Raw genomic sequence first — 17,959 nt, 5'->3', positions numbered from 1 at the left:
TGGTTTCTCTCCTGTATGAATGCGTTTGTGTTTAATCAAGTTACATTTCACAGAGAATGATTTCCCACAGATATCGCAATGATGTGGCTTCTCTCCTGTATGAATTCGTTTGTGTATAGTTAAGGATTTTTTATTGGAGAATGATTTCCCACAGATATCACAATGATATGGTTCCTCCCCTGTATGAATTCGTTTGTGTTTGATTAAATCGCTACTTCCAGAAAATAAACTACCACAGAAATCACAGTAATATGGTTTTTCTCCAGCATGAATGCGCCTGTGTTTAGTTAATTCACTATTTTGAGAGAATGACTTGCTACAGTCACCGCAATGATATGGCTTCTCTCCTGTATGAATATATTTGTGTTTAATCAACTCACCATTTTGAGAGAATGATTTCCCACAGATATCACACTGATATGGTTTCTCTCCCGTATGAATGTGTTTGTGTGTAGTTAGGGCATTTCTGTGAGAGAATGATTTACTACAGATATCACACTGATATGGTTTCTCACCTGTATGAATGCGCTTGTGAGTACAAAGGTTACCTTTTTGAGAGAAGGATTTACCACAAATATCACACTGGTATGGCTTTTCTCCAGTATGAATGCGATTGTGGTGTATCAATTGAAAATTTTGAGAGAATGATTTACCACAGATATCACAGTGATATGGTTTCCCATCTGCATGAATGTACTTGTGAGTAATTAAGTTACTTCTATGAGAGAAAAGTTTGCCACAGATATCACAGGGGTATGGTTTCTCTCCTGTATGAATACGTTTGTGAGAAGTTAATTCATAACTTTGGGAGAATGACTTTCCACAGATATCACAATGATATGGCTTCTCTCCAGTATGAATGCGTTTGTGAGTAATTAAACTACTTGCTACGGAGAATGATTTACCACAGATATCACAGTGATATGGTTTTTCTCCTGTATGAATACGTTTATGTTTAGTTAAGTCATTTTGAGAGAATGATTTACCACAGATATCACAATGATACGGTTTCTCTCCTGTATGGGTGCGTTTGTGATTTGTTAGGGTACGTCCTTCAGAGAATGATTTACCACAGATATCACAACAATATGGTTTCTCTCCTGTATGAGTGCGTTTGTGTTTAGTTAAGTGCACTTTACGAGAGAATGATTTTCCACAAATATCACAGTGATATGGTTTCTCTCCTGTATGGGTGCGTTTGTGTATAGTTAAACCACTACTTTCAGAGAATGCTTTACCACAGATATCACACTGATATGGTCTCTCTCCTGTATGACTGCGTATGTGTTTAGTTAAGTCACTACTTCCAGAGAATGATTTACCACAGATATCACACTGGTATGGTTTCTCCCCTGTATGAATACGTTTGTGTCCGGTGAAGCTTTTTCTATGAGTGAATAATTTACCACAGATATCACAGTGATATGGTTTCTCTCCCGTATGAATACGTCTGTGATCAGTCAGATGAAAATTTCGTGAGAATGATTTACCACAGATATCACAATGATATGGTTTCTCTTTATGCTCAACCGAGCTACTTCCCTTAAAGAATGATTCTTCACAGACAACACTATTGTACAATGGCTTTTCTATCTCTTTTGACATCGTTTCAGATAAAAAAAGTCAATTCCTTGAACTGTTCAAGCAACTCATTTTTCTATAACATTTTTTTTGGTCACAAAATATCGACTTTTTTTTCCGTCTGTTTATATTTTATTTCTGACAAATATTCCTTTGGCTACGTTTCCATCAACAGTGATTACTGTCAAGATGCAGCAAATTCTTCTTTGTAATAAATTCCTCCAAGTTTATTTTGAATACAAAGTCATTTTACAAACATTACCCATTTAGCCATCACATTATTTTGTCAAAACTAATACTTATTTATCCATATTGTTTTGAATTAATCCTGCATTATCTTGTGGCAATGAGATTTTGATGAGGTAGCTGTTAATTTTGTAGGGTTCGTATGAGAGACCAGATCTGTCCAGTTTCAACATAAAACAGATAAAATATTTTGGCTGGATATAGAATATTTTGGCTGGTTTAAATGCTAAAGATTTAAGACAGTGAGGTATAGAAATGCTGCTATTAATCTCAGTTCAGAAGAAATATTTCACAGCAACTCACTATAGATTTATATAAACAGGTTTACATTTATTTTGTATAACATCTTTTAGTCTTTAAAAGACGAGCAATATTGATGAAGTATCTGAAGCAAAAATTTCCTTTATGCCACTGACATCTGGTTTTCTGAAATAATAGAAAAACAGTACAAGGTATAGAAAATACTTTAAAAAATAGAAATTCAACTGTAGAAATATTACTATATTTATATAATGGTTCTATGTCAGTGTATCATCATCATCATTATCATCATCGTTTAACGTCCGCTTTCCATGCTAGCGAACCAGATGGCTGCACCAGGCTCCAATGTGATAAAAATGATAATGAAATTATTGTATACAGTGCTCAGGTGCACCACAACTTGTCAGAAAGTGCGTATAAAGTATATGCAGTAATGTACAAATGTCTGGAAAGTGAACAATGTATGAGTCAGATACATGCTTGTGTGTGTATGGAGGGGAGAAAATCAGGTGTAGTATTGGCGAATCTCAGAAAGTATGGAAGTTTTGAAGGATGCAGTGCTCCGACAACTAACAACTGATGCCAGCAGTCTGTTCCATGCTTCAGCAACTCTCAGCGTGAAAAAATGTTTCCGAAAGTCATGGGAGCTGTGTTGTTTTCTGACTTTGTAAACATGTCCACGGGTGTTAGACAGGTGGAGTTTGAAAAGGTGCTCAGAGTTATTGTTTCTAAGATGGTTGATAATTTTATGGGTGTCTGCCAAGTCAGTTGCCAGATGTCGGAGTTTAAAAGTGTCCATGCCCAGGGAAGTAAGGCGTTGCAGAGATGTTGAAAACTTTCCCTCACCCCTTTGGGTTTTATTTCTTTTCTTTCTGATTTCAACAATTGAGATTTTGATTTTGCCAAGACAACAGCATTTCAACATTTCAAGAATCCCCATTACCATCTTACCCAATGAAATTGTATATAGGCGCAGGAGTGGCTCTGTGGTAAGTAGCTTGTTTACCAACCACATGGTTCCGGGTTCAGTCCCACTGCGTGGCACCTTGGGCAAGTTTCTTCTACTATAGTTTCGGGCCGACCAAAGCCTTGTGAGTGGAATTAGTAGACGGAAACTGAAAGAAGCCCGTCGTATATATGTATATATATATATATTATATATATATATATATATATATATATATATATATATATATATATGCGTGTGTGTGTGTCTGTGTTTGTCCTCCTAGCATTGCTTGACAACCGATGCTGGTGTGTTTATGTCCCCGTCACCTAGCGGTTCGGCAAAACAGACCGATAGAATAAGTACTGGGCTTACAAAAGAATAAGTGCCGGGGTCGAGTTGCTCGATTAAAGGCGGTGCTCCAGCATGGCCGCAGTCAAATGACTGAAACAAGTAAAAGAGTATATGTAGTAGAATTCCGCAAAAAAACCCACTAGGACCCGAAAACTACCGGTGATTTTTGTTCAACACGTTACTTTCACTTTGCCAAACTGCTATCAGATTGTTTTAGCAGCCGCGGGAAGATTATTATATAGTGCTGTAAACCTACTTGTTTTTTTCATAAGGGATATTTTCGATGTTATTAACAATTATTTAACAGTCGAGTTTGTTACTTATTTGTATATTCGGAACAAAACAAATATTAATTAAAATGAGTTCGAATTGCTAGAAATCGCAACTTAAAATCACATCTAGCAACATAAAAATTAGCAACGACGGTAACATGTGAAAGGAAATACAATTAACTGCTGAAAAACGAAACAGAGAAAATATATAAGTTGAATATAAATAGAGTATACCTTGTGTACGATAAATATAAAAGGTAGAGGAATGAATTGGTGTGAAATAAGAAATGTTAGGAGGAAACGGTTTAAAGATGGAGAGAGAGGAAGTACAGGATCGCAGTGAATGAGACATGGACGTACGGTATTAAATTGCGTTAGGGACTTTTAATTCATGACACCGCTTATACTATAATTGTAATTAAATTTAATTATACGATGTGTGATAATTATCTAATTATTAAGGTAAACGTTAATGTTTATGGATAGCATATGGTGACCTGCATGTTCTAAGGTCGGTGTTCCATCACCTTCGTAATTAAATGTTTAATTATACATCGTTAATTGGTCGTTCCTTATTTTACAGAATAATATAATAATGAAATTATTGTATACAGTGCTCAGGTGCACCACAACTTGTCAGAAAGTGCATATAAAGTACATGCAGTAATGTACAAATGTCTGGAAAGCGAACAATGTATGAGTCAGGTACATGCTTGTGTGTGTATGGAGGGGAGAAAATCAGGTGTAGTGTTGGCGAATCTCAGGAAGCATGGAAGTTTTGAAGGATGCAATGCTCCGACAACTAACAACTGATGCCGGCAGTTTGTTCCATGCTTCAGCAACTCTCAGCGTGAAAAAATGTTTCCGAAAGTCATGGGAGCTGTGTTGTTTTCTGACTTTGTAAACATGTCCATGGGTGTTAGACAGGTGGAGTTTGAAAAGGTGCTCAGAGTTATTGTTAATAAGATGATTAATAATTTTATGGGTGTCTGCATATGCAGTAATGTACGAATGTCTGGGAAGTAAACAGTGTATAAGTCAGATACATGCTTGCGTGTGTATGGAGGGGAGAAAATCAGGTGTAGTGTTGGCAAATCTCAGAAAGCATGGAAGTTTTGAAGGATGCAGTGCTCCGACAACTAACAACTAATGCCGGCAGTTTGTTCCATGCTTCAGCAACTCTCAGCGTGAAAAAATGTTTCCGAAAGTCATGGGAGCTGTGCTGTTTTCTGACTTTGTAAATATGTCCACGAGTGCTAGACAGGTGGAGTTTGAAAAGGTACTCAGAGTTATTGTTAGTAAGATGGTTGATAATTTTATGGGTGTCTGCCAAATAAGGGGAAATGGATCTAAATTAGCAACAAATTAGAGAATAACTTTTCTCACATTTCACGATTCAGCTTATTTTCAAGCAGAAATGTATCAGTTGGATTGCCATGGCTTCCTTTTCCATAATCAGCGGGTCATCAATCCTAATTAGATCGACGCGCAAAATCGACCTCTTTGAATTACAGAAAAGAATAAATAAATTCTTCAAAATTGGTAAATCATGCACTCAGAATTTCCCTTTTATACATTATTACAGAGCAGAATTCTGGTTTAAGCAGCCTATATAACCCTAACATAACTGTCTTAATTTTTTGGTCTCGTGCCTAAATCAAACAATATTCATTGGTTTTAACAAAGAAATTTATCCAAGGGTTAGGGATGTAGCTGCTATTTTTAGCATGCTGGTTGACAGACATACCTATTTATTTACTACCCACAAGGGGCTAAACACAGAGAGGACAAACGGATTAAGTCGATTACGTCGACCCCAGTGTGTATCTGGTACTTTATTTATCGACCCCGAAAGGATGAAAGGCAAAGTCGACAGACATACAGACACATACACCTGTCACTTGTTCAACTAGCCCTGGTTCAACTCTACTCAGCTGATTAAAGTATTCCAGCCATAATAGAATACTTTAATGGGTTAGGGATGTAGCTGCTATTTTTAGCATGCTGGTTGACAGACATACTATTTATTTACTACCCACAAGGGGCTAAACACAGAGAGGACAAACAAGGACAGACAAACGGATTAAGTCGATTACGTCGACCCCAGTGCGTATCTGGTACTTTATTTATCGACCCCGAAAGGATGAAAGGCAAAGTCGACAGACATACAGACACATACACCTGTCACTTGTTCAACTAGCCCTGGTTCAACTCTACTCAGCTGATTAAAGTATTCTAGCCATAATAGAATACTTTAATGGGTTAGGGATGTAGCTGCTATTTTTAGCATGCTGGTTGACAGACATACCTATTTATTTACTACCCACAAGGGGCTAAACACAGAGAGGACAAACAAGGACAGACAAACGGATTAAGTCGATTACGTCGACCCCAGTGCGTATCTGGTACTTTATTTATCGACCCCGAAAGGATGAAAGGCAAAGTCGACAGACATACAGACACATACACCTGTCACTTGTTCAACTAGCCCTGGTTCAACTCTACTCAGCTGATTAAAGTATTCTAGCCATTAACGTCCCATTGTTTTAAATTTTTCAGGCAGTGAGGTGATCATATTTGGTATACAGAATGGTGGCGAGCTGGTAGAAACGTTAGCACGCCGGACGAAATGCTTAGCGGTATTTCGTCTGCCGTTACGTTCTGAGTTCAAATTCCGCCGAGGTCGACTTTGCCTTTCATCCTTTCGGGGTCGATAAATTAAGTACCAGTTACGCACTGGGGTCGATGTAATCGACTTAATACCTATGTCTGTCCTTGTTTGTCCCCTCTATGTTTAGCCCCTTGTGGGTAATAAAGAAATAGGTATACAGAATGGTCACAACTACAATATTTAAAAAAAACAGATAGGATGGTCATTTTTTTAAAAAAACATTTAGACCCGCAGCAGTATTGTTAAGACATAAGTATGATGAAAGACATTCCAACAATGACTGTCCATTCTGTTTTTAGGCATAGTCAATCTAAGAGTACATTCTTAGTCTTTGAATTACAGAATTACAGAAAAGAATAAATAAATTCTTCAAAATTGGTATTTATGACATATTTCATATCAGTTACGTTCGTATGAATAAAAGATTATCGTTATTAAACTTTTATTAATAAACACATATTCTAAGTTCACAATATATGCAGTTTTAATTTTCCTCTCTGTTGCACACATTACATATTATATATTTGTTTAACCCTCTCGTTACCAACTCAGCTGAAACTGGCTCTAGTTCTGAGTACAAATGTCTTGTTTTCATAAGTTTTGAATTTATATCTTCCACCAAACCTTAGTCACAATTTATGTTCCTAACTTTAGCTTAATGATAACCAAGTTATTTTACTAAATTCTTTCTTATATTTAAAATTATTTGAAAGAAACACAGAGCATCTCAACAAAATTATGGTAACAAGAGGGTTAAAATATATAATAGAGAAACAATTCTTAACCCTTTTGATACCAACCTGGTTGAAACCACCTCTGGCTCTGAGTACAAATGTCTTGTTTTCATAAATTTTGAATTAAAATCTTCCACCAAACCTTAGTCACAATCTATGTTCCTAACACTAGCTGAATGATAACTAAGATATTTCACTAAATTCTTTGTTATATTTAAAATTAATTGAAAGAAACACAGAGCATCTCAACAGAAGTATGGTAACAAAAGGGTTAAGAAGAAAAATAATCAGCAGAAGACATGAGAGAAGGAGACCTCTATGTGGTCACTCTGTATGCTAGAAATAATAGCCTAAATTTCTTTCAATCCCCACCCTTTCAACTGCTTCTAATGTCCATCTGCCCAAATGTAGAGATGTTTTTAACCCTTTCAATACCAAACCGGCTGAAACCGGCCCTGGCTCTGCGTACAAATGTTTTGTTTCCGTAAGTTTTGAATTAAAATCTTCCACCAAACTTTAGTCACAATTTATGTTCCTAACACTAGCTTAATGATAACTAAGTTGTTTTACTAAATTCTTTGTTATATTTAAAGTAATTCAAAGAAACACGGAGCATCTCAAAATGAATACGGTAACGAAAGGGTTAAGAAACAGATTGGGTTTATTTTTCCTATTTGTTTTATCTTTGTTCATTGACAAGTTCCTTTTTTTTTCATATGTTTATACTCTTTTTTTGTTATTTCCAGAAAACCAGATGCTGTTGTCGTTAAAGATTATCACTCATTTATCAAGATCAAAAGAAAATGTTATGCAGAACTCAAAGAGAACCAGGTTTATATAAATCTATGGTAAAATCACTGGGAAATATTTCCTCTCACTGACAACGTTTAGCAAAATTTCTCTGTTTCAGAGTCTGGAACTTGTGTAAGATGACTTTGCATTCTCATTAAGCTTGGATTACACGGGTTGCGGATCCGTGGAATAAGCTGCCGAACGAGATAGTGAAGATGCCAACGACCACTCGGTTCAAAGGCTCTCTTGACCAGAAATGGCCTGAACTCTTTGCATGAACACCCTCCCAGTACATAACTCCGTGTCCCCCTACATGGCTTTGCTTTTTGCTTTTTGAGCTAAAAAATTAACTTCAGATATTGACTAAGATTACAGTTAACAGAAATATAGCAGGCGCAGGAGTGGCTGTGTGGTAAGTAGCTTGCTAACCAACCACATGGTTCCGGGTTCAGTCCCACTGCGTGGCACCTTGGGCAAGTGTCTTCTGCTATAGCCTTGGGCCAACCAAAGCCTTGTGAGTGGATTTGGTAGACGGAAACTGAAAGAAGCCTGTCGTATATATGTATATATATGTATGTATGTGTATATGTTTGTGTCTGTGTTTGTCCCTCTAGCATTGCATGACAACCGATGCTGGTGTGTTTATGTCCCCGTCACTTAGCTCTCGGCAAAAGAGACCGATAGAATAAGTACTGGGCTTACAAAGAATCAGTCCCAGGGTCGATTTGCTCGACTAAAGGCGGTGCTCCAGCATAGCCGCAGTCAAATGACTGAAACAAGTAAAAGAGTAAAAGAGTAATAAATATTTGTTAGGAATAAAAATTCTAAATCCAGAAAAAAAGAAGAGCATTTGTATATTTTGATGACAGAAAGAAAACGATGACAAATAAATTGTGTGAAGATACTTTCAAGTGTAAATCAGACTCTAAAAGAAGTGATTTTACTGAGGAGATATTACCTAAAATAGAAAAAATACCATATCAGTGTAATAGCTGTAAAAAGTCATTTTTTAAAAAAGGTAACCTTATGACTCACAAATGTACTGGAAAGAAGCCATATCACTGTGATATATGTGGTAAATCAATCTCTTGTAGAGGAAACTTAACTAAACACAAACAAATTCATGCAGGTAAAAAACCATTTCGTTGTAATATCTGTGGCAAGTCATTCTCTGCGAATAGTCACTTAACTGCACACAAACGCATTCATACTGGAGAGAAACCATATCACTGTGATAAGTCATTCTCTGAAAGTGGTCCCTTAACCAGACATAAGCGTACTCATACAGGAGAGAAACCGTATCAGTGCAATATCTGTGGCAAGTCATTCTCTGTAAGGAGTCACTTAACTACTCACAAACACACTCATACAGGTGAGAAACCATATCACTGTGATATCTGTGGGAAATCTTTTTCTGTAGGTAGTCACTTAACTAGACACAAACGTATTCATACAGGAGAGAAACCATATCACTGTGATATCTGTGGTAAATCGTTTACTGAATCCGGTCAATTAATTAAACACGTACGCACTCATACAGGAGAAAAGCCATACGACTGCGATATCTGTGGTGAATCATTTTCTCGAATTAATTGCTTAACTACTCATATATACATGCATACAGGAGGAAAGCCATATCAGTGTGATGTCTGTGGTAAATCATTCTCGGTAAAAAGCAACTTAACTAAACACAAACACATTCATACAGGAGAGAAACCTTATTGCTGTGATATCTGTGGTAAATCATTCTCTGATGGAAGGACCTTGACTATACATAAACGTATCCATACAAGAGAGAAGCCATATGACTGTGATATTTGTGGCAAATCATTCTCTGATGGAAGGACCTTGACTATACATAAACGTATCCATACAAGAGAGAAGCCATATGACTGTGATATTTGTGGCAAATCATTCTCTGATGGAAGGACCTTGACTATACATAAACGTATCCATACAAGAGAGAAGCCATATGACTGTGATATTTGTGGCAAATCATTCTCTGATGGAAGACCTTGACTATACATAAACGTATCCATACAAGAGAGAAGCCATATGACTGTGATATTTGTGGCAAATCATTCTCTGATGGAAGGACCTTGACTATACATAAACGTATCCATACAAGAGAGAAACCATATGACTGTGATATTTGTGGCAAATCATTCTCTGATGGAAGGACCTTGACTATACATAAACGTATCCATACAAGAGAGAAACCATATGACTGTGATATTTGTGGCAAATCATTCTCTGATGGAAGGACCTTGACTATACATAAACGTATCCATACAAGAGAGAAGCCATATGACTGTGATATTTGTGGCAAATCATTCTCTGATGGAAGGACCTTGACTATACATAACGTATCCATACAAGAGAGAAGCCATATGACTGTGATATTTGTGGCAAATCATTCTCTGATGGAAGGACCTTGACTATACATAAACGTATCCATACAAGAGAGAAGCCATATGACTGTGATATTTGTGGCAAATCATTCTCTGATGGAAGGACCTTGACTATACATAAACGTATCCATACAAGAGAGAAACCATATGACTGTGATATTTGTGGCAAATCATTCTCTGATGGAAGGACCTTGACTATACATAAACGTATCCATACAAGAGAGAAACCATATGACTGTGATATTTGTGGCAAATCATTCTCTGATGGAAGGACCTTGACTATACATAAACGTATCCATACAAGAGAGAAGCCATATGACTGTGATATTTGTGGCAAATCATTCTCTGATGGAAGGACCTTGACTATACATAAACGTATCCATACAAGAGAGAAGCCATATGACTGTGATATTTGTGGCAAATCATTCTCTGATGGAAGGACCTTGACTATACATAAACGTATCCATACAAGAGAGAAACCATATGACTGTGATATTTGTGGCAAATCATTCTCTGATGGAAGGACCTTGACTATACATAAACGTATCCATACAGGAGAGAAGCCATATGACTGTGATATTTGTGGCAAATCATTTTCCGTGAGTAGTAGCTTAGCTAGACACAAGCGTATTCATACGGGAGAGAAGCTACATCACTGTGATATCTGCAGCAAGTCATTCTGTCAAAAAACACAATTAACAACACATTTATCTAAGCATACAAACAAATAACTGTATCATTGACATAAGTCATTTTATAAAAAAAAAAAAATCGTATACTATAGTTGATATTATCACACATGAAATAAGCTACAACTGTTTCAGACTTTCTGCGAGAACACCTCCTAACACTCTATTTTATGCAATCATGTTTATATCTACTTTGGTGACATTTCCATTTGGCTATTTTTAATAAAAATTATTATTTCAGAATACTCATATATATTCCATCTAACATATTTCTTGAAGTATAATAATAATAATAATGAAATTATTGTATACAGTGCTCAGGTGCACCACAACTTGTCAGAAAGTGCATATAAAGTACATGCAGTAATGTACAAATGTCTGGGAAGTGAACCGTGTATGAGTCAGATACATGCTTGTGTGTGTATGGAGGGGAGAAAATCAGGTGTAGTGTTGGCGAATCTCAGGAAGCATGGAAGTTTTGAAGGATGCAGTGCTCCGACAACTAACAACTGATGCTGGCAGTTTGTTCCATGCTTCAGCAACTTTTAGTGTGAAAAAAATGTTTCCTAAAGTCATGGGAGCTGTGCTGTTTTCTGACAATATACACTTTGGATAATAGAAGAGGTGTTTTCTCATACATCAGTAAATTTTAGAAGTGACATAAACCATGAAAGAAAATATTTCATCATATCTTAGCAGAATGATGGGTAATATATACGCAGCGCTATGCGTGTGGCAAGTTTTCTACGGCCGAATGCCCTTCCTGATATATATATATATATATATATATTCGCCATGATAGATTGCTAGCCACAACACATTCTTTATTTTCTCTTCCTTTTCTTTCTGTGGAAGAGCATGGGCTCGAAACGTTAAACACTTTTTCATTTCCTAAGCGTTAAACTAATACATCTGTTTGTTATCTACACCACTTATCTTTGTTTTTTTGTGAATATATATATATATATGTGTGTGTGTATATATATATATATATATATATATATATATATATATATAATAGTAGTAGGGAGTAAATCCAAACTTACAGGGAAAAATTAGATTTAGTATTAAATCTAATTTCACAGTATAAATATAAATTAAATTAGAGATAAAACCACTATTAGGCAAATCAAACAATGAAAAACATAAGCCAATACATAAAAATAAAAATAATTAATATAATATACAAAATATATAAAATATAAAATTTTAAAATTATATATATATATATTCTGGACCTTATATACATTTCTTCATATATGTCATGTATATTCAAGTGTGAAGTTTATTGCATATATTTCATTATTGGAATAATTCTGTTGATTGTAATAATAAATCTTTAACTCATGCAGAACCAGATTTATATAAATCTATGGTAAAATCACTGTGAAATATTTCCTCTGACTGACAACGTTTAGCAAAGTTTCTCTGTTTCAAAGTCTGGAACTTGTGTAAGATGACTTTGCATTCTCATTAAGCTTGGATTACCGATCGGTTCAAAGTCTCCCTTGACCACAAATGGCCTGAACTCTTTACATGAACACCACCCTGTACATAACTCCATGTCCCCCTACATGGCCTTGCTTTTTGCTTTTTGAGCCAAAAAATTAACTAACTAACTAACTAACATAAACACACATAGAGATATACGCATGCGCAAATGAAGACACATACAATAGGAATACAAAATACAAAATGGCTGATTGTGAGTAAGGAGAGACACACAAATAAGAAAGAAGAAAGCAAAGGACCACTGATGAGGTCACAGGAGTGTGACGAAAGAACTGTGTGGCCGAAATAAGATTAAGATTAATGTAAAAAAATAAATAACAATGAAGCAAAATAACACCGAATATATAGTGCGTGTGTTTTTATTGGCTAAACTGGCAAAATGACCATACCTAAATACAACAAAATCATATAAACGTTTTCCCAAATAAAACTGCATTTCATTTTCGAAGCTCCGACAAAGTTGTAAAATGAGACACAAGCAATCAAATATAAATATATAGTGCGTGTGTTTTTATTGGCTAAACTGGCAAAATGACCATACCTAAATACAACAAAATCATATAAACGTTTTCCCAAATAAAACTGCATTTCGTTTTCGAAGCTCCAACAAAGTTGTAAAATGAGACACAAGCAATCAAATATAAATATATAGTGCGTGTGTTTTTATTGGCTAAACTGGCAAAATGACCATACCTAAATACAACAAAATCATATAAACGTTTTCCCAAATAAAACTGCATTTCGTTTTCGAAGCTCCGACAAAGTTGTAAAATGAGACACAAGCAATCAACTATGAATATATAGTGCGTGTGTTTTTATTGGCTAAACTGGCAAAATGACCCTTCCTAAATACAACAATAGATTTCCCGCATATTTCACAGTGGAAAAGTTTTTCTCCAGTATGCTTTTGTGGTGTCGGTGGAGAGGACGACAGATGAGGTGGGCGGAAGTAGGGCTTGCTGGAGCCGGTGGAAAACTGGAGGGCGCATGTGTGGGGAGAAGCGGTCAAGCGGGACGCACTTGTGGCGATCAAGGAAGCGGGTAGTTCGAGCAGAGACAAGGAAGCGACAGGACGCGTCGAATTTGTAAGAGACGTCTGATCTTCACCGAGGTAAGGCCTGTTTGTATTTCTTTCTCCTTCTTCTTCTGTTGTCCTCTTCATCCATCACACTACAGTTTTTTTATGTCTTTGTAGTGACGTCATTCTTCAGTGTGCGTGTGTGGGGCTGGAACCTTCTAGAAAGGCCTAAGGAAGTTCCCTCATGCACATGCACTAGAGACTGAAGAATAAATTCTATCGCGTTCCTTGTTTAGTGTCGTTGACTTGAGACACAGCTATTGAAGAGAAAGGACATGTTAAACGTGTGATCAGCCTATTCTCCTGTCCCAGACGCTTAGGATTTGACCTGCTCTGTTGCTGCTGAATTTGTTGTGAGGTTTATCTTACAAATGTTAAAATTCAGCCTTGCTATAACGAACCAAGTGGATACCAATATACCAACGTGCTTCATTTGTAAATAAGAAAATAAAGAATCATATATATTTTTAAAGTTGCGTTTTGTTCCTGACTGGTAGTTTCTGGAAACAAAAAGTAAGGAAATTGTGTTGCACCCAAAAAGTGTAAAGAAGCAACCAGTTCCCTTTACAGTCCCAGACGCTTAGGATTTGACCTGCTCTGTTGCAGCTGAATTTGTTGTAAGAATCTTACAAATGTTAAAATTCAGCCTTGCTATATCGAACCAAGTGGATACCAATGTGCTTCTTTTGTAAATAAAAAAATAAAGAGTTATATATATTTTTAAGGTTGCGTTCTTGTTCCTGACTGGTAGTTTCCGGAAACAAAAAGAAAGGAAATTGTGTTGCACCCAAAAAGTGTAAAGAACCAACCAGTTCCCTTCACAGTCCCAGACGCTTAGGATTTGACATGCTCTGTTGCAGCTGAATTTGTTGTGAGGTTTATCTTACAAATGTTAAAATTTAGCCTTGCTATATCGAACCAAGTGGATACCAATATACCAACGTACTTCTTTTGTAAATAAGAAAATAAAGAGTCGTATATATTTTTAAGGTTGCGTTCTTGTTCCTGACTGGTAGTTTCTGGAAACTAAAGAAAGGAAATTGGTTGCACCCAAAAAGTGTAAAGAACCAACCAGTTCCCTTTACAGTCCCAGACGCTTAGAATTTGACATGCTCTGTTGCAGCTGAATTTGTTGTAAGAATCTTACAAGTGTTAAAGGTCAGCCTTGCTATATCGTATGAAGTGGATACCAATATACCAACGTACTTCTTTTGTAAATAAGAGAATAAAGAGTTATATATATTTTCCACAGTGGAAAGGTTTTTCCCCCCATGTGCCGTTTTCTGTGCTTTGTTAAATCACTGTTCTGGACAAAATATTTCCCACAGATTTCACACTGATATGGTTTTTCACTAGTGTGGACTCTTCGGTGAACTATAAGACTAGACTTGTCAGAGAATGATTTTCCGCAAATTTCACAGTGGAAAGGCTGAGCTCTTTTGTGACTATTTAATTGAACTTTAGAGATAAATGATTCCTCACACATTTCACAACAGAAAGGTTTTTCTCCAGTATATTTTCTTATGTGTTTTTTTAAGTCACTGTTCTTGACAAAATATTTCCCACAAATTTCACGTTGAAAGGGTGTTTTCTACAGAATGTTTTCTTTTATGAACAAGAAGATTAGAATTATTAGAAAACAATTTCCCGCAGATTTCACAAGGGAAGGGTTTCTCTCCCGTGTGACTACGCCTGTGTGTTGTTAGATCCCCAGTAGTGACAAAACATTTTCCACAAATTCCACAGTGGAAAGGTTTTTCCCCCGTATGCCGCCTCCTGTGCTTTGTTAAATCACTGTTCTGGACAAAATATTTCCCACAGATTTCACACTGATATGGTTTTTCTCCAGTGTGGCTACGTATGTGAACTACAAGAGTGGACTTCTCAGAGAAAGATTTCCCACACATTTCACAATGATACGGTTTTTCCCCCGTGTGGATTCGTTTGTGAACTACAAGACCAGACTTCTCGGCGAAAGATTTCCCACAAATTTCACAACCAAAAGGTTTTTCCCCTGTATGAATTCTTCGATGAACTACAAGACTAGATTTCTCAGAGAAAGATTTCCCACAGATTTCACAATGATACGGTTTTTCTCCAGTATGGACTCTTCGGTGAACTATAAGACTAGACTTGTCAGAGAATGATTTTCCGCATATTTTACACTGGAACGGTTTTTCCCCAGTGTGGACCCTCCTGTGAACTACAAGACCAGACTTCTCAGAAAATGATTTTCCGCAAACTTCACAGTGGAAGGGTTTTTCTCCCGTGTGAGATATCTTGTGACTATTTAATTGAACTTTAGAGATAAATGATTCCTCACACATTTCACAACAGAAAGGTTTTTCTCCACTATGTTTCCTTTTGTGAATTATAAGATTAGAATTACTAGAAAAAGATTTCTCACAAATTCCACAGTGGAAACGTTTTTCCCCAGTATGTCTTCGTTTGTGCTTTGCTAAATCACTCGTCTGGACAAAATATTTCCCACAAATTTCACAACGAAACGGCTTCTCTCCTGTATGACTACGTATGTGAACTACAAGACTAGAATTATCGGAGAAGGATTTCCCGCATATCTCACAATGGTAAGGTTTCTCTCCAGTATGGATTCGTTTGTGAACTACAAGATTCGACTTACCAGAGAACGATTTCCAACACACTTCACAGTGAAACGGTTTTCTTCCAGTATGTATGCTTTTGTGACTATTCAACTGGCCTTTAGTGATAAATCCTTTCCCACAAATTTCACAATCAAAAGGTTTTTCTCCTGTATGGATTCGTATGTGGATTACAAGACCAGACTTCTCAGAGAACGATTTCCCGCACGTCTCACAGTGATATGGTTTTTCTCCCGAGTGGACTTTCTTGTGACTATTCAATTGACTTTTAGTGATAAAGGATTTCCCACAAATTTCACAATCAAAAGGTTTTTCTCCAGAGTGTTTTCGTTTATGCTTTGTTAACTCACTTTTAGTGACCAAATACTGACCACATATTTCACAACGAAACGGCTTCTCTCCTGTATGACTACGTACGTGAATTACAAGACTAGACTTCTCAGAGAACGTTTTTCCACAGATTTCACAATGATATGGTTTTTCCCCAGAGTGGGTTCGTTTGTGCTTTGCTAAATCACTCGTCTGAACAAAATATTTCCCACAAATTTCACAACGAAACGGCTTCTCTCCAGTATGACTACGTATGTGAACTACAAGACTAGAATTATCGGAGAAGGATTTCCCGCATATCTCACAATGGTAAGGTTTCTCTCCAGTATGGATTCGTTTGTGAACTACAAGATTCGACTTACCAGAGAACGATTTCCAACACACTTCACAGTGAAACGGTTTTCTTCCAGTATGTACGCTTTTGTGACTATTCAACTGGCCTTTAGTGATAAATCCTTTCCCACAAATTTCACAATCAAAAGGTTTTTCTCCTGTATGGATTCGTATGTGGATTACAAGACCAGACTTCTCTGAGAATGATTTCCCGCACGTTTCACAGTGATATGGTTTTTCTCCCGAGTGGACTTTCTTGTGACTATTCAATTGACTTTTAGTGATAAAGGATTTCTCACACATTTCGCAATTAAAGGGTTTTTCTCCAGAGTGTTTTCGTTTATGCTTTGTTAACTCACTTCTAGTGACCGAATACTGACCACATATTTCACACTGATATGGCTTTTCTCCTGTATGACTACGTACGTGAATTACAAGACTAGACTTCTCAGAGAACGATTTGCCACAGATTTCACAGTCGTATGGTTTTTCCCCAGTGTGGGTTCGTTTGTGAACAACAAGATGAGAATTGTCAGTGAATATTTTCCCACACATTTCACAGTGAAATAGTTTTTCGCCAGTATGTAGTCTTTTGTGTTTTGTCAAATTACTGTTTGAAGCAAAATATTTCTCACATACTTCGCAATTATAGACTTTCTTCTTATTGTGTATTTCTCCGTGTGTGACGACTTCATCCTCCGAAGAGAATGTCTTCTTACAAATCTCACAGTGATATTCAGGAACATTGTTGTATACAAGTTTATCACATCTGTCGGTTTCTGTAACTGTATCTATATTGGTAAAAACAGTTGTGTTTGAAGTGTCCGAGTGATTAACATCTTCCATATTGATTCCTGAAGAATTCGTTAAAGCTGAGAAATGTCTGAGTAAAATCTATTATGGTAGAGTCTCTTGTTTTGGATAGCATGAAACTTTGCTTACATGTATGAAAAATATGCCATGCAGATACATTTTTAACTCACCATTAGAGTGCTTGTAGCCGACCGGGTCCTATCTAAGTGTTTCGTATACTGCCGTAGAAATAACGACGTATATGTCAAAGAAATCCAGAAATGGTCAAAAGATGCTGTCCCAGTCTAAAGGATAAGCAGTCCATAAACGGACGTC

The 17,959-nt window shown here is 36.6% G+C and overlaps 3 protein-coding genes across 3 annotated transcripts in view; 1 reads left to right on the top strand and 2 right to left on the bottom strand.

Annotated features, from left to right (window-relative positions):
• Positions 1–78: 78 nt before the first annotated feature.
• Positions 79–4,003, bottom strand: LOC115226662 (zinc finger protein 271-like; the record flags this gene model as incomplete). Its single annotated transcript, XM_036515428.1, has 3 exons — positions 3,895–4,003; positions 475–2,253; positions 79–222 (listed from the first exon to the last, which is right to left on the bottom strand). Coding segments are annotated over exons 2-3 (1,275 nt in total), but the record flags the coding sequence as incomplete, so codon positions are not given.
• A 4,733-nt stretch (positions 4,004–8,736) lies between these two features.
• On the top strand, positions 8,737–9,876 carry LOC115226444 (zinc finger protein 253-like). The gene is made up of 2 exons (XM_036515160.1): positions 8,737–9,020; positions 9,618–9,876. The coding sequence occupies exons 1-2, from the start codon at positions 8,737–8,739 to the stop codon at positions 9,874–9,876; spliced, it is 543 nt and encodes a 180-aa protein (XP_036371053.1).
• A 4,964-nt stretch (positions 9,877–14,840) lies between these two features.
• Positions 14,841–17,959, bottom strand: part of LOC115226443 (zinc finger protein 91-like) — a 3,625-nt gene continuing 506 nt past the window's right edge. Inside the window, exons 1-2 of the mRNA XM_029797440.2 lie at positions 15,123–17,959; positions 14,841–14,883 (exon numbers count right to left, since the gene is read on the bottom strand). The exon at positions 15,123–17,959 is cut by the window's right edge and continues 506 nt beyond it. Coding sequence (XP_029653300.2) covers positions 14,841–14,883; positions 15,123–17,677 — 2,598 coding nt within the window. The 5' untranslated portion in view covers positions 17,678–17,959. The remainder of the gene's footprint in view (positions 14,884–15,122) is intronic.

The sequence above is a fragment of the Octopus sinensis genome, linkage group LG30 (assembly GCF_006345805.1).
Source record: "Octopus sinensis linkage group LG30, ASM634580v1, whole genome shotgun sequence".
Taxonomy (NCBI): Eukaryota; Metazoa; Mollusca; class Cephalopoda; order Octopoda; family Octopodidae; genus Octopus; species Octopus sinensis.
This window is presented reverse-complemented; position numbering and strand designations above follow the sequence as displayed.

Excerpts from the sequence above, each read along its gene's own strand:
- LOC115226444 (XM_036515160.1), top strand. The coding sequence starts at position 8,737 with ATGACAAATAAATTGTGTGAAGATACTTTCAAGTGTAAATCAGACTCT. Across the intron at positions 9,021-9,617 it reads CGTTGTAATATCTGTGGCAA|GACCTTGACTATACATAAAC; the intron begins GTCATTCTCTGC and ends CTCTGATGGAAG.